The 14,648-nt window shown below is 37.4% G+C and overlaps 1 protein-coding gene across 3 annotated transcripts in view; it reads right to left on the bottom strand.

The window, feature by feature from the left end:
* The window catches only part of nlgn1 (neuroligin 1), a 340,091-nt gene that overhangs the window by 199,310 nt on the left and 126,133 nt on the right, over positions 1–14,648 (bottom strand). For 2 of the 3 annotated variants that reach the window (XM_026305296.1, XM_026305298.1), the window contains 2 exons: positions 10,419–10,478; positions 1,099–1,251 (listed from right to left, as the gene is read on the bottom strand). In XM_026305296.1, coding sequence (XP_026161081.1) covers positions 1,099–1,251; positions 10,419–10,478 — 213 coding nt within the window. The remainder of the gene's footprint in view (positions 1–1,098; positions 1,252–10,418; positions 10,479–14,648) is intronic. The other variant, XM_026305297.1, reaches the window with a different exon arrangement.

Below are 14,648 nucleotides of genomic sequence, written 5' to 3'. Positions count from 1 at the left end.
ACATCACATGATTTTTAGCTGTCAGGAAACTTACTATCATATTGTATTCATGAAAATATTAGCCATTTCACATTTATAAGAACAGAAAAATATATGAACACACACATGCCCTCAAATATCTATCTATCTATCTATCCCATCCATATCTGTCCAACTGTCTATCCACCCATTCATCCATCCATCTATTATCTATCTATCTATCTGTGTGCATGTGTGTGAAACAGAAAATCCTCAGCAACCAGAACAGCAAGAAAATGAAATCAGTTTTTAAGTTTAAAACAAATCATATTATTCCATTTAAGAATTTTATTTCTGTTATGTGTTGCCCTTAAGGGCAGCAGTAGCATCTATACACGTGAAAAGGAATTAGGAATAAGACTGATGAGAAGAGATAAAATAGGAAGAGAAGAGATATAGAGATGAGGAAGAAGGAACATGGCATGACAGACTAAAGGCTACTGAATATAAGAAAGTAAAGAGGAACAGTAGATGCAAGAAAAATGTGATAACAAGGCCAAATGCCTGACTACTCAGTTGTGCAATTGATATGTCATTTTCAGTGCAGAACAAGGAAAGTCCATGATGTCCCAACAAACATTTCGATATTATCATAAAATTATTTCTACTTCACTTAAGCATTTGGCATGGGGATCCAAGACTCTAAAACTGTAACAAAAGGAAGGAATCCCTAGTTTAGCATTTATGCTAAGCTAAGCACTTTGGAATTTCACCAGCGGCTACACTCCAATTGGAATACATGGGAGGAATAAGAAAGCAGGAAAGATATGCACAAAAATACAAAAGTTATCACGAAAACAATTTTCAATCTAGTGTCAGCACTCAGGCTGAGCTAAACTCTGAAGTGCAACAAGCAGTGACACCACAACAACCTGATACAAAGTAGTAAAGAAAGTAGTAAATTCACTTCCAAGTTTTATCCTTCATGCTAAGCTAAAGTCACCGGAAAATACGAGCAGCAGAATGCAGAATTATCAGAAAACAAAGAAAGAAAGAAGTAAATTTTTTCATTTCAAGTTTATGCTAAGCTAAAGTCACAACACACAACAGCAATGGTTGGTTATACAACGTGATCCTTACCTAGGACGCCCAGTCTGTAGTTGACAGTTATGACAATCACATTCCCGTAGCTGGCCAGGATGCTGCCATCAAACATATTTCCAGTCCCTTCCATGTAGGAACCACCGTGGATGAAAACCATCACCGGCTTAGGGCTTCCACTCTCCCTGATGTCTGAAGTAGTGGGGAGGAAGAGGAGGATGAGGAGGAGGAGGAGGTGGAGAAGGCAAAAGGACTGATTAGTTGACAGATTGAAGGTGGCACCTCGAGATTCAATTTCAATGCTTTAGGGGGCTCTGGCCACCTCTTTAATTTTACTTGATCACACTGGCTGTTTTTATGTGGAGACCTTGTTAGTTTGAGGCGTCAAACCATTCATTTTTTTTCTCCTACAAGACTGTGACATGTTTGTGGTGATTGGAAAATGTTTTTTTATTTATTTATTTATTTAGCCATTTTAAATTCCATATGAGTGTTAATGAAACAGGATATTTTATGTGGCAAGTTTTAATTTTCCTCCAGGCATTGGACTGTCAACATGCAAGAGTGGCAATCTAAAGTGTCATTCCATGCAGAGGTGAAACTTGTGCAATTAATGTGGAAGAAAATCTATTTAAAAATTACGTTTGGACAATTTTTGAAAGCTCTCTGCTTTATTAAAACATAATTTTAAATTCAGGTTAGCACTTCATAGTTGTTTAGCTGCAGGGAGGTGTTTGCCTTGAGTTTATGACTATAAATGCATGTGAGCGCATGTGACACCAGGGGAAATTAAACAGAGCCAAAAACTGAACAGGACACTTGTTTTCTTTGAAGAACTGAAACGGTTTTGGTAGCGTGAAGGACACGATGTTGATTCAGCTTTTAAATTACAGTTCAATCATTTCCATAATTACTGTGCAATAAATGTAACAAGACGATAGCTAAAAAAATATATGCCAATGATGAGTACTGATTTTTGTGATGTAAAAAGCAGGATGTGTGTGTGTGTTTTAATATAGGAATATTGGTTAATTAAGCATGTGTCAAACATACAGTGGGTACGGAAAGTATTCAGACCCCTTTAAATTTTTCACTCTTTGTGTCATTGCAGCCATTTGCCAAAATCAAAAAAGTTAATTTTATTTCGCATTAATGTACACTCACCACCCCATCTTGACAGAAAAAAGCAGAAATGTCGAAATTTTTGCTAATTTATTAAAAAAGAAAAACTGAAATATCACATGGTCATAAGTATTCAGACCCTTTGCAGTGACACTCATATTTAACTCACATGCTGTCCATTTCTTCTGATCCTACTTGAGATGGTTCTGCTCCTTCATTGGAGTCCAGCTGTGTTTAATTAAACTGATTGGACTTGATTAGGAAAGGCACACATCTGTCTATATAAGACCTTACAGCTCACAGTGCATGTTAGAGCAAATGAGAATCATGAGGTCGAAGGAACTGCCCAAGGAGCTCAGAGACAGAATTGTGGCAAGGCACAGATCTGGCCAAGGTTACAAAAGAATTTCTGCAGCACTCAAGGTTCCTAAGAGCACAGTGGCCTCCATAATCCTCAAATGGAAAAAGTTTGGGACGACCAGAACTCTTCCTAGACCTGGCCGTCCAGCCAAACTGAGCAATCGTGGGAGAAGAGCCTTGGTGAGAGAGGTAAAGAAGAACCCAAAGATCACTGTGGCTGAGCTCCAGAGATGCAGTAGGGAGATGGGAGAAAGTTCCACAAAGTCAACTATCACTGCAGCTCTCCACCAATCGGGGCATTATGGCAGAGTGGCCCGACGGAGACCTCTCCTCAGTGCAAGACACATGAAAGCCCGCGCAGAGTTTGCCAAAAAACACATGAAAGACTCCCAGACTATGAGAAATAAGATTCTCTGGTCTGATGAGACCAAGTACAGAGATATCCTGGAAGAAAACCTCTTCCAGAGTGCTCAGGACCTCAGACTGGGCCGAAGGTTCACCTTTCAACAGGACAATGACCCTAAGCACACAGCTAAAATAACAAAGCAGTGGCTTCGGAACAACTCTGTGACCGTTCTTGACTGGCCCAGCCAGAGCCCTGACCTAAACCCAATTGAGCATCTCTGGAGAGACCTGAAAATGGCTGTCCACCAACGTTCACCATCCAACCTGACAGAACTGGAGAGGATCTGCAAGGAAGAATGGCAGAGGATCCCCAAATCCAGGTGTGAAAAACTTGTTGCATCATTCCCAAGAAGACTCGTGGCTGTACTAGCTCAAAAGGGTGCTTCTACTTAATACTGAGCACAGGGTCTGAATACTTATGACCATGTGATATTTCAGTTTTTCTTTTTTAATAAATTTGAAAAAATTTCTACATTTCTGTTTTTTTCTGTCAAGATGGGGTGCTGAGTGTACATTAATGAGAAATAAAATGAACTTTTTTGATTTTGGCAAATGGCTGCAATGACACAAAGAGTGAAAAATTTAAAGGGGTCTGAATACTTTCCGTACCCACTGTAAGTTCAAGGGTCAGAAAAATCTGAATCTCAGAGATGAAGTTTTTCATCTTTCTTCTAAACTATCAGTACATGCAGCAATACACATTGTTTATCCTAGTGATGTTTTCCCACTGAGGGACTCAGGCACAGAGAGAGACCAATGAGTGCAGGGAATAAAAGGTGTTATATCTGAAATGAGAGCATTAAATTAACTTCAATTACGATGGGAGCAAGAAAGGCAGAGAGATGTGGTGTTAAAACTGTGAGTTTAAACTACTCCATATCAAGGCGAGTATATAAAATAATGTAAACATCTCATGGATGAAGGAACTTAATCAAAACTCAAACACTGCTATTGTGCTTTTCAGTTGTGTAAAAGTGCCCCTTCTAGCAGTCTACTGTAAATAATGTACATCAGTATGATTTCAATGTTTAAACTCATTTTACTGCATAACCACATCACAGATAATGAGAACACTTAAAATCAAATAATAATTGAGATGGGTTTACCACATATTTTACCTTTCGTGCATGTAACTTGAAAAATAAAGATATATTTCTGAGGAAAGAGGACATTTTATAGCAGGAAATGGTCAAGGTATTAAATGTTAGTGTGTCTATACTATATTGGACAAGTGTTAAAACCATTTTCTTCCCAACAGAGAATGTAAAAAAAATCCAGTTGGCAAAAGGAAATCTAACAGGAAATTAAAAATGCAACACCTCAGTAAAATACCTTTTTTCTGCTTCTGTGTTTGTGTGCATACTGTGTTTGTCCTTTCACTTGGTGCAGAGCGCTTTACGTCACTTCTATCATTCTCTGTCCTTTGTAGTTTTTTTTTTCTAGTTGTTCTGCTTCCTCTGTTGCAGCAGGCAGTGGCGACAGTGTAGCAGCACCTCATAACTCTCCTTTGGAAAGCTTCCAGAAACTCCTGACAAAAAAGGTCAGGGAATTATGACAAGTGTGTGTGTTTCTGTGTGTGTACATTTCAGTGCAGATATGTGTGTAGTCGTGCAAAAGAAAAGGGAAGGCAAAATGAGAAAAAGGATAACAAAAAACAGTGATGGAGATGATTACTACAATTCTGTTAATGTGATGATAAAACTATGGATGTAATAGTAAAGACTGCCATGACCATGGGGATGTTGGTGGCAATAATGACAATAGTGGTGGAAATGATGATTTCAGTGATGACAATTAGGACTACAGTATATTGACAATAATAATGACTATACCAATAGTGATGGAAATAATAATAATGCCAATGCTGATGACAACTATGTTAATGACAATAACAGAAATTGTATATCGGGACAGCAATGATAATGATAAAAAATAAGCGCAATTATGATGATGATGACTGTGTTGATGAGAATGATGATAATGTTGATGATGGTGCTCATAACATCCATGGTGTAATTGATGATATTGGTGATGGTGCCAGGGCAGTGATAGTGATGGTGTTGATCATGATCACACACAATGATACTAACATGGACAGTAATATTGACAGCTGACACTCATAAAGGCAATGATGATAAGGACAACCATGATAATTATAACAATATTAATATTAATGATGCCAACTGATGATGTTGATGATTGATGATGTTGACAATATTGAGATTTTCAAGGTTGAAGGTTGAAAATTATGTTGATGATGGTATTGTAGATGATGAAGGGTAGGAGGAGGCAGAGCAGCACTTGCATGAATCAAAACATTGAAAATGCTTCTGTGATCTATCTAAATCTTCTTACAGGTGGGTGTTTTTTTCTTTAAAGCAAACACAAAGTGAATGTTTCATCTCCTTGTACACTTTGTGGGAGCTCTCTGATGTGACAGCATTGGTTGTATGTGTATAGGCGCTCTCGAGCATTACAGGAATAAATGAATTAATGTCTACTGCAGCAAGATAGAGCCAGTGCAGCTGTTATAGCTGCCTCTTTTGTTCAGCAGTGAAGGTCAGTGGTAATGAGGTAAGGTTAGGATAATATTGGCAATGTTTGAGCATTTGATGGATTTACCTGAATTTACCTGGATTTACTGGCTGAAACAAATCTGGGTGTATGCTGAACAGACTGTACCTTGAGGCTTTAAGTTTATGGAAGCCAGCTTGCTTTCAGTATCGTTTTCTGGCATCCTTCACTAGCTGCCACTGCAAGGCTTGGAGCCAAAAAAAATCCTCTAAATCCCCAGGCTCTCCCTTTGCTCCCCCAACCTATCAATTAATCCCCATTCAGCTGATTGCAGATTTCATCTCTTCCCATCATCCCCTTGTACGAGGAGAGGTAATTCTGGGTTACTTCTGGAACGTCCAACATTTACGTGATTGTTTGTAATATAAATGTGTCATTTTATTCTTCTCTTTAAAATGACTTTAAAGGATTTACTTTTTCAGTGAAGGTGTTTCGAACTAGATAGGAACATCTAAGTTTTTTTTCCACAGCAAGCAACAAGATGAAAGCTTGTTTTTGGAAAGAACTAAAATCAGCTTCAATCTTGCAGTGATTCGACCACTCATTCTTCCTATAGGGATGAGTATGGATGAGGGGAGAGTTTGTCAGAGGATAGGTACCATGCCAGCATGAAGTAGATCATTGCTTCCTAAAGGATGTGGTTATGATCAAAGAGATTCAGGTGCTTTAAATTTTTCAGAGCAACCCCTCAGAGATGGCTCCAGGCTGTTGCAACAACTTCGGTATCCTCTCCCTCTGCTGGTGTAGAGGACTTATCAAACCAGCAGCAGGCACAAGGAGATGTTTTTTTTTTGTTTATTTTTTAAATTCTGGCTTCAGCCTCTTGCTGCAGGGAGGGAAGCCTTTGGGAATCTTGGCAAAAGCAACAGGAAACAAAATGAGGCCCAGTGGTGAACCCCAATTCAAACAGGTCCAGATGAAAAGGATAATCAGTGCAACTGTGCTGATGTTACTCATTAGAGTATATATCCACTACATAAGATGCTCTGAATATGAATTGGTAATGAAATGCAGATTTGATGGCATATTTATGTGTGCCATGTGCAAATCAATTTCGGCTTCATGTGATATTTGCAAAATGTCAAATGTTCTATCTTTTAATATGTTTTTTTATGTACTGTCTGTCATCATATACGTATAGAGTTATATAAAGATGTAATGCTGCTCTTATAATGAAAACATTCACAGATGTGTTGTGAGAATTTCCTTGCCATAGAAATCAAATAATTAGTGTGATGATGTTTCTGTTTTCCTGACAAGTGACCTCTGGCAAATTGGAGGATAATTACCTATATGAAGTTTCTGTCTGTGGAGTTATTATAATTAACACTTTTCATCTTGTAAATAGCATTCCTGTCATAATCTCAGGATTACAAGTTGTGAAAGCTTAACTTCTCAGATCATACTTGGACTTTAATAATACATAAGTGGCAGAGCCATGTATTTTACACATTGTTCCAATAAGGCAGTCAGGGATTGGAGATAATTAAAACCCCATCAAATAGATACAGTGCACATGGTTTTAAACCCTTAACTAATTTGCAATTCCAACTGTACACTACTTATTTCATATGACCTGGATGTGGCATAATCACTAAAGTCATAATTGCTCCCTTTCAAAATACTGGTTGGAGGTTGAGGTGACTGGCTTAGTCTACAAAGAGTTTGATTTTGTCTTGTTTGATTTCATTTTGTTTTCTTTTAACTGTGATGTTTTCCTAATGCTGAAGTGTTGTCACCTGCCTAAGTGAAACAGGACACTAACAAGATCACTGACAGAATGAAAAACATATTTAGTCATATGGGTTGTTTTAGAGGGTAGTGACAAGCAATCTTTTTGTTGTTTACGTTCAGTATGGAGAGCATTGAGAGCATGTCGGTTGCATGTGTCTTGTGGTCTATTCAGGTAGTGATAGTCACAGCAGGATTTTCATTAATGCTTACCATGCCTCAAATGCAAATTAACTGCACATTTCACAAGAATCCAAATTGCGACTCTTACCATTTTATGTTGGACTTAATCTTTAGATATTTTATGTTTCATGTTAAGATTAATTGCTGTATTTTTCCGTTCTGGTAAAGGACATTTCGGCGCTACTGTATGTATGTGATATCATGCAATCTAAGTAGTTGGAGTTACAATTGAAATGTCACCAGCTGAAGCCTCTGGGCAAGCTGGATGGAACAGAGTAACACATTATGATCCTTTCTACTGCCTCAGGATTGTTCTCATGCTGTCAGCAAAATCTATATCTTTGAGCACTCCACCGTTGAAGTAATATATCCGTAGTGCATAGGAAGATTAATATCTCACACATATTGCCATATAATACTTTACATAATATACCAGGGGCCCATAAGAGCCCTGTAGATACAACAGTTTATGACATCTCCCCTCCTGTATACACACTCTTAACTACTTCAGCAATACTTGCTATAAAAAAAAGAAGAAAAAAAAAAGAAAAACAGAGCTTCCAACAAATCCTCAGCTCTCGGGGAGTTTCCTGTTTACATCTGTATTCTATGCACAAAAGGATTACAAACCCAGCATTACTGCACATAAAGAGATTGTAAAATCCAAGATTTGGTTGGTGGGTGGGGTTGGGAGGTTAGGGGGTGTTCACAATGAGTTTGCAACTACAAGGTGACGAAAGGTCAATAGTTAAGAGCATCAAGAGCCGCTGGGGGGCTTGGGGGGTGTAGAAATGGTGCTGATCAGAGTCAGTCATCCTGGGTATCAGAGTGTGTGACTGTCTGTGTGTGTGTGCATTCTCAAGCATATTTTCCTCTATATTAAACTGGATTAGTTGTCTGCCCTGCATCCTTTATCGAGATAATACTTGAAGCTTGCTGGGATTTCATTGAATAGATCTGTGTGACTCAGTCTAATCTTGTTGTGTGTGTGTGCTCCCAGAAATACAGAATGATGATACAGATCAAAGGGATCTGGTTGAGTCTTATATGGATGTAATTGCTGTTTACTTTGTCACATTATACAGTAGAGGTGCCTCATTAAGACTTTCTGCCTGTCATTAAAGTTGCACTGTAGCAGCCTTAAGGGAATACGACTATTTCAGAGTTTTATCAAGGATATTTTATTCCTAATGTGCCTTTTCAAAGGGCTGCTTTTTTATGGCTACCAAGGAAATGTCTTTTTTATTATGGGGATTAATTGATTTCCACCATAGTGTCATAGTTTCAAACAGCACTAGAAATCAAGAGAAGCAATAGCAATGGTTCAGTCCTATTGTATATGGTATGGGGTATCCACTGGATCTTTTTAGTAGTCTCTTTCATCTATATACGCTCATCAGCACATACAATAGTCATCTAGGATTAACTGCCTTAAAAGCAACAAGAGTATATGAGAAATGTTTGTGATTTGTTTGTGAAATGTTTACACTGATGTGTTTATACTAATGTGTCTTGCACAGTGTATATGTTTATATGCTATGCTATGCTAATATGCTATCCTGGTTTCCTGGTGATAGATCTATTAAAGTTCATACAGGTTAAAAGACTAATTTAAAATTTGCAATACCTTCTGAATTTATCCCTCATGATTATGATCAGCTAACTATTCATCATTGACTGTGTTAGTACTTTTAATGTTATTTTATTTTAATGTTTATTTTATTTGTTTAATGTGTCTTAGAGGACATTACTGTGTTATTTATCAGGCTGCTATTTTAATCATATTTAATTGAGTTTTATTGGTGCCATATCTGAGAAGCTGCAAACTGAATTTTGCTGAAATGTCAGACAATGACAATAAAGATGGATTGATAATCTATGCAACCTATTATTAGCATGATCAGTTTTAATGATATTGATACATCATCCTCTCTTACCGCTTGACTTTTGCTACTAAGGAAACTCCAGTGCTGAAGACTGTAGTCTGCCAATTAGTTGATTTCTGCCTCTGTAGAAGCCCTGCCTCTCTGAGGCTTGCAAATTTAAAATAAAATTTGAAAACGGGTCTGATGTACAAGCACTTCCCAAAAATTCTAAATCATGGCAATGATCAGCTCAATGATCAGAAGCCACTTGAGTGGTTTATTATAATTACCATGTAATAAAAAACTATTTATGTGTTTATGTCACTTTTTTTTTTTATGTCACTTGAAAAAAGCTAAACCCCAAGGCTGGTTTGTTTTATTATTCACAATATTATGTAGCTACACAACTAATTTGGTAGCTTGGGATTTAGGTTCAAAATCCCATCAGCCCCTGCAGGTGGTTGACCAGAAAGCTTTCTTCTATAAATAAATCAGCAGTGACTTTGCCTTGGAGTTGTCCAGTTGTCCATTCATCATGTGGTAGCCACAATTGAGAGTGATACTTATACTGATTTCATCCAGTATTTTTCTTGTTTTAGGTTTTTCATATACTGAGCAAAGGTGATTGGCTTGATGCCCAAAACATGAACAGGTCTAAGTGTTAGTATACAACAAGCCAGTTAGCCAGTGGTTGATTTTTCACTTTTAAACATGATCTGTTTTATAAACAAGACAAATTAAAAGAAATAAAAACATGCAAAAATGTGTTAAGAGCTGGCTGAAGGGTTAATAGTTACTTGATCTGCTGGTGGGATGCAACATAGAAAAGGAAAGAAAAGGTAAAGTAAACAGCAAATCCAAGCAGTATGTTACACTATGTTACAGTATTAATATCAAAGAATGGTGGGAGACATGTAAACTTTAGACAAGCTGAAAAGGACAAAACACATCCAGCCCAAAAAGAGAGTTTACGAGTAAAGAGCAAAAAGAAAATGTCCATCACTTTCAAAAAAAGGACAAGAAATGTAAGAAAATCAAAGAAGATAAAAATTGGAGAAGGAAGGGTAAGTTTGGGTTCCCTTGTCATGCAAATCAGTTTGGCATTGGGGGAAAAAATACCTTCGTCGTCCGTGTGGTCACTATCACCTAAATCATCAGTGTGTTTCTTTGTAAGGGGACCTATAGGACCAAGAAGAAGAAGATGGAGGAAAACAGGGTGATCAAGAACACATACAGTCTTCAAAAGATGCTTTCAAAAGATAAGAAAATATGTAAATAATTTATGTTTCTATAGCCCCTTTTTATTTTCGAAAAATCTTCACACTGACAAAAGACTGGGTAAACATTACCACAACGTCCACTTTACATGTTTCCAGTAGGACTTTACTGTATATGAGTTCATTTAAGAAAAGTTAAGCAGCAAGAAAAGAAGGACTTTAAAAAAGAGGCAAAAAAATTGTTTGTTGAAAGTGAAGACTTAACTGAGGATAAACCTCTTAGGGTTAAAAACCATAAACCTCTTTGATAGGGTAGCATCAATAATACATATCAGTGACATTATATCAACAACTGGAAATGAAAACTGTAGCAGAGGAAAAAGCAGAGGCTGTAAAAGAAGTAGCATTTTATAAAGCAGAGCAAAGTACTCAACAGAAACGTGGCAAACTCCCCGGCGTATGCCTGGGTCTAAACACGCACACTAATATGGACATTTAATGATAGATAGATAGATAGATGTAACTGTGTAACTAAAATGACAAATGAGTGCATATCAATATATACTCTGATCTTTATTGTCAGTAGTGTTTGAGTAGTTTTGTTGGCAAAAACTAAAAATTGATGCCACTTTCATATGTGTACAATAAATAAAAGGCTACAGTTGGTTAGCTTAACATAGAGACTGATCGTAAGTAGATTTTGTTAACTTTTGACAAGGTTTCATTCTGTTTCTAGTCTTTACGGTAACCTAATGTTGGTTGTAGCCTTATATTTATCAAACACACACCAGAGTGGTGTCAATTTTAATATCTATTGCTTAACAAAAAATCTTACTTTATCAAATGTAACTATCATATAATACAAGCTCGTACATACAGACATATGAACATGTAGTGTCCTCCACAAAAGCAGGCACATACACACATGCACAAAGACAAAGGGAAATGTATATTATTGCTAAAGAATTAATCTGAAAACATGCAGTTTGGAAGTAAGGAGTTTATGCTCACAGGGTGCATGACACGCAGAAAACTAAAATAGCATGCTAGCAGTGTTTTCGGCGCCACACACTCACACGCGCAACACTCACACAAACACACAGCAATCCACATCCACAACATGTGATGTTATGGGGCTTCTAATAGCCTAAGTGAAGAAATAACTTTAGTCTACTCCATTCTTTACCAACAGTCTTCACAGTGCCAAATGGCTAACAATTTTATGCAAATCTGCTTCAGTTCTATTTAACTTAATTAAAATAATAAAAACTGAACTTCTGCAAATATGGTTACTGTTGAAAAATTCCTTTATCTAAAACAAGAAACAAATCTTGTTTAGAGAATAAATAAAAGGAGATGAATCACTTGAAAGGTACAGCACAGTGTCAGTAGCTCATTTTGATAAGTAATAATTCCTCCATCATTCAACATCCTAGTGGTTTAAGGCCAACCATGTCTCTACAGTGTCTTTAAAGATGAAGCCAGCTCCCTGCATATCATTGAGTCCTACAACGGTCTCCCAGCTCTGTTTTGTGAATTTGACAAGCAATTTGATAAGCAAGCGCTGACTTGTGCTTTCTATGTGCTGAATAAGCTCCATGACACAAGAATCACTTCTTTCAAAATGTAAAACGTCTAAGAAACACAGAGCATCTGCTGTCTAGGGATGTATTACCTGTTTATAGAGTATACTGCAGAGAGAGAGATTACTGTCAAAGCGTCAAAACTGTCACTTAACCTTAACCCTATATAAAGACTAAAGGATTTTTTTCCACTGCCTCAATCTTTTCAAATACATTTTGGAGTAAATGTGTTTAAAGTTTAATCTGCACTGTAAAAGTAAGTTTCCAGTTTAGACAAATGGAAATTGAGTCTGTTGACCCATAGCTGGGAAACCTTATTTACATTTACAGATCATGAGCAAAAAACTTTTGGTGTTTAAATATTTGATACATTTTTTAAATCTATTTTTCATTAGTATGCCTAATCAGCATTTCTCAATATCACAACAGTGTGAATCAAGCTTCCTTGTTATAAAACTATGTGGTCATGGAGTGGCAATAAGAAACTGATCCAATGAGAATATTTTATTATAATATGTAATTTGGGATGCTATCCCATCTAAATGCTTTTTGAAATATAAAGGACAAGGCTTTGGAGCTCAAACAACTAAAATCACTTGTAGTACTCTATGTATAAATGCTGGGTATGGGGATGGTTGTTTGTCAACATTATGGAAAGTAACACCTTTCAAAACTAACATCAAGTTCAACAGTAGAGGAGATATTTTATGCTCTCTTCAGTATGATGTTAAAAACATCAAATAAACAAAGCACTAAGTTTGAAACCTGTCAGAATAAAAGAATCAAAGAGACTGTGACAGACGTGGCCACGCTTTGTACTGCTATTACAGTGGCATGTTGTTTGACTGAGGGTTAGTGGGGATCCAAGCAGAAAAGACAGCTCCAATCAAACACACACACACACACATACAGTGACAGGCACACACGCTCCCACACACATACAGGGAGAGAGAGAGATATCACGTAGCAATCAGGTGTCAATTCTAAACTGCCTAGAGACAAGGAGGCCGTGACACTGAACTGTGCTCCCCTACTTGTCACAGTGAACATATGTGTGTGAGTTTTAGTGTGTGTGTGGAGCACAAAACCTTGCACTGGCAAAGTCTCAGCTGGCATCAGCTCTGATCAGTGATTAGCAACCTGAAACTTTCCATCTGTCTATTTGAGGCTTTGTCTCTCTTATCACTCCATATCTTGATGTATTTCATCTTCTCTGCCCCACATCATAGCCTAATCTACTCTTTCCTTCACTTCTGCTCTGGGTATGCCTTTCTCCTTCTGTTAATCTTTCTTTTTTATCTTATTTTTTTGTTGTTGTTTGCATTAGCTTAATCTGCATCACAGTGCTTCATGGAAATGTTTAAATGATTCCACCATCCTCACTGTTTCTCCCTGCCATTACATGTACAGCAAAATGTGTACAGTTTCATTAAAACACTACTAAAGTCATTAGAGAAAATAATCTTAACACCGGGTGTTAAAACCACTGAAAAGGTTGTTGTGAAGATTTCAATCAGTCACCATGAGCTCTGTTCAAATGTGGTTCTGCACATTTGATGTGAATATTCTCTGTGATCTTGATGACTTTGACACCATTCCAACTGTGATGGGAAGCAGTTTTGGCCACATACTGTACAAGAGAAGCTAATAACAGGACTTGCATTAAGATTAATTTTTTCAAGCCTCTATAATATAATTCAACACAAATCTCATAGAGTTCATGCTCAGTGATAACATGTAATTAACACCTTTATTCATTGTTAACAAAAACTGTGGGCTACATTATAGGCATTATGGAAAAGCCATTGTATTGAGTTGTATTAGACTTTACAGCTGAGTATAGTGTTTATTAAAGAGATATGTTTTTTTACTCTCAGGGTTAGGACCTGACAGCTCATCAAACTTTTTTAGTAATGTAGCTGTGCTCCCAGAGCATCTCATTCAGTACAGAAAATATTACATTTTGATTTTCAATCTCTCAGTCTACAGTCCACACTTTCTTTGTCTTTTGCAGTTGCTTGTTTTATCTCTGTCCATCCTTCTTGTGTATCCTCCCATGTCCCTCTCTCCACCATCAGCATTGATTGGAGACTGATGAAGTGGAGTTTAACACTGTCTGATGCTCTGCTACAATCCATGACTCAAAAAGCCAGCCGGGAAGCAAGGTTAATACACACACGCATGCTCAACCCTCAGGCTTTCCCTCTCTCCTGGATGAGGTAATTATTGCGAGGAGAGTCCATGCATCGATTGCACATTCAGCACAAAAGCTATCCATACATACATATTGCTCTCTATGTGCATCAGCCAGAATCCACAGTAGCATAGAAACACAGCAGATTAATCAATCACCAATGCACATTACAATAGGAGCGCTAACAGAGCACACAGCTCAATGAGCCAAATAGGTAATCTACTACTGACCTTGGATAAAATCCCTACAGGCTGTAAACTATAAATACAGAATCCATTCTCCAAGGTAAAACTGGGAGTCTAATGCACATCAGCAAACCATATGAGGAGAGGAATTAACAGATACTGTTAGCAGT

The sequence above is a fragment of the Mastacembelus armatus genome, chromosome 4, assembly GCF_900324485.2.
Source record: "Mastacembelus armatus chromosome 4, fMasArm1.2, whole genome shotgun sequence".
Lineage (NCBI taxonomy): Eukaryota > Metazoa > Chordata > Actinopteri > Synbranchiformes > Mastacembelidae > Mastacembelus > Mastacembelus armatus.
Note: the sequence above shows the minus strand (reverse complement) of the source record. Positions and strands in the feature narration are given on the sequence as shown.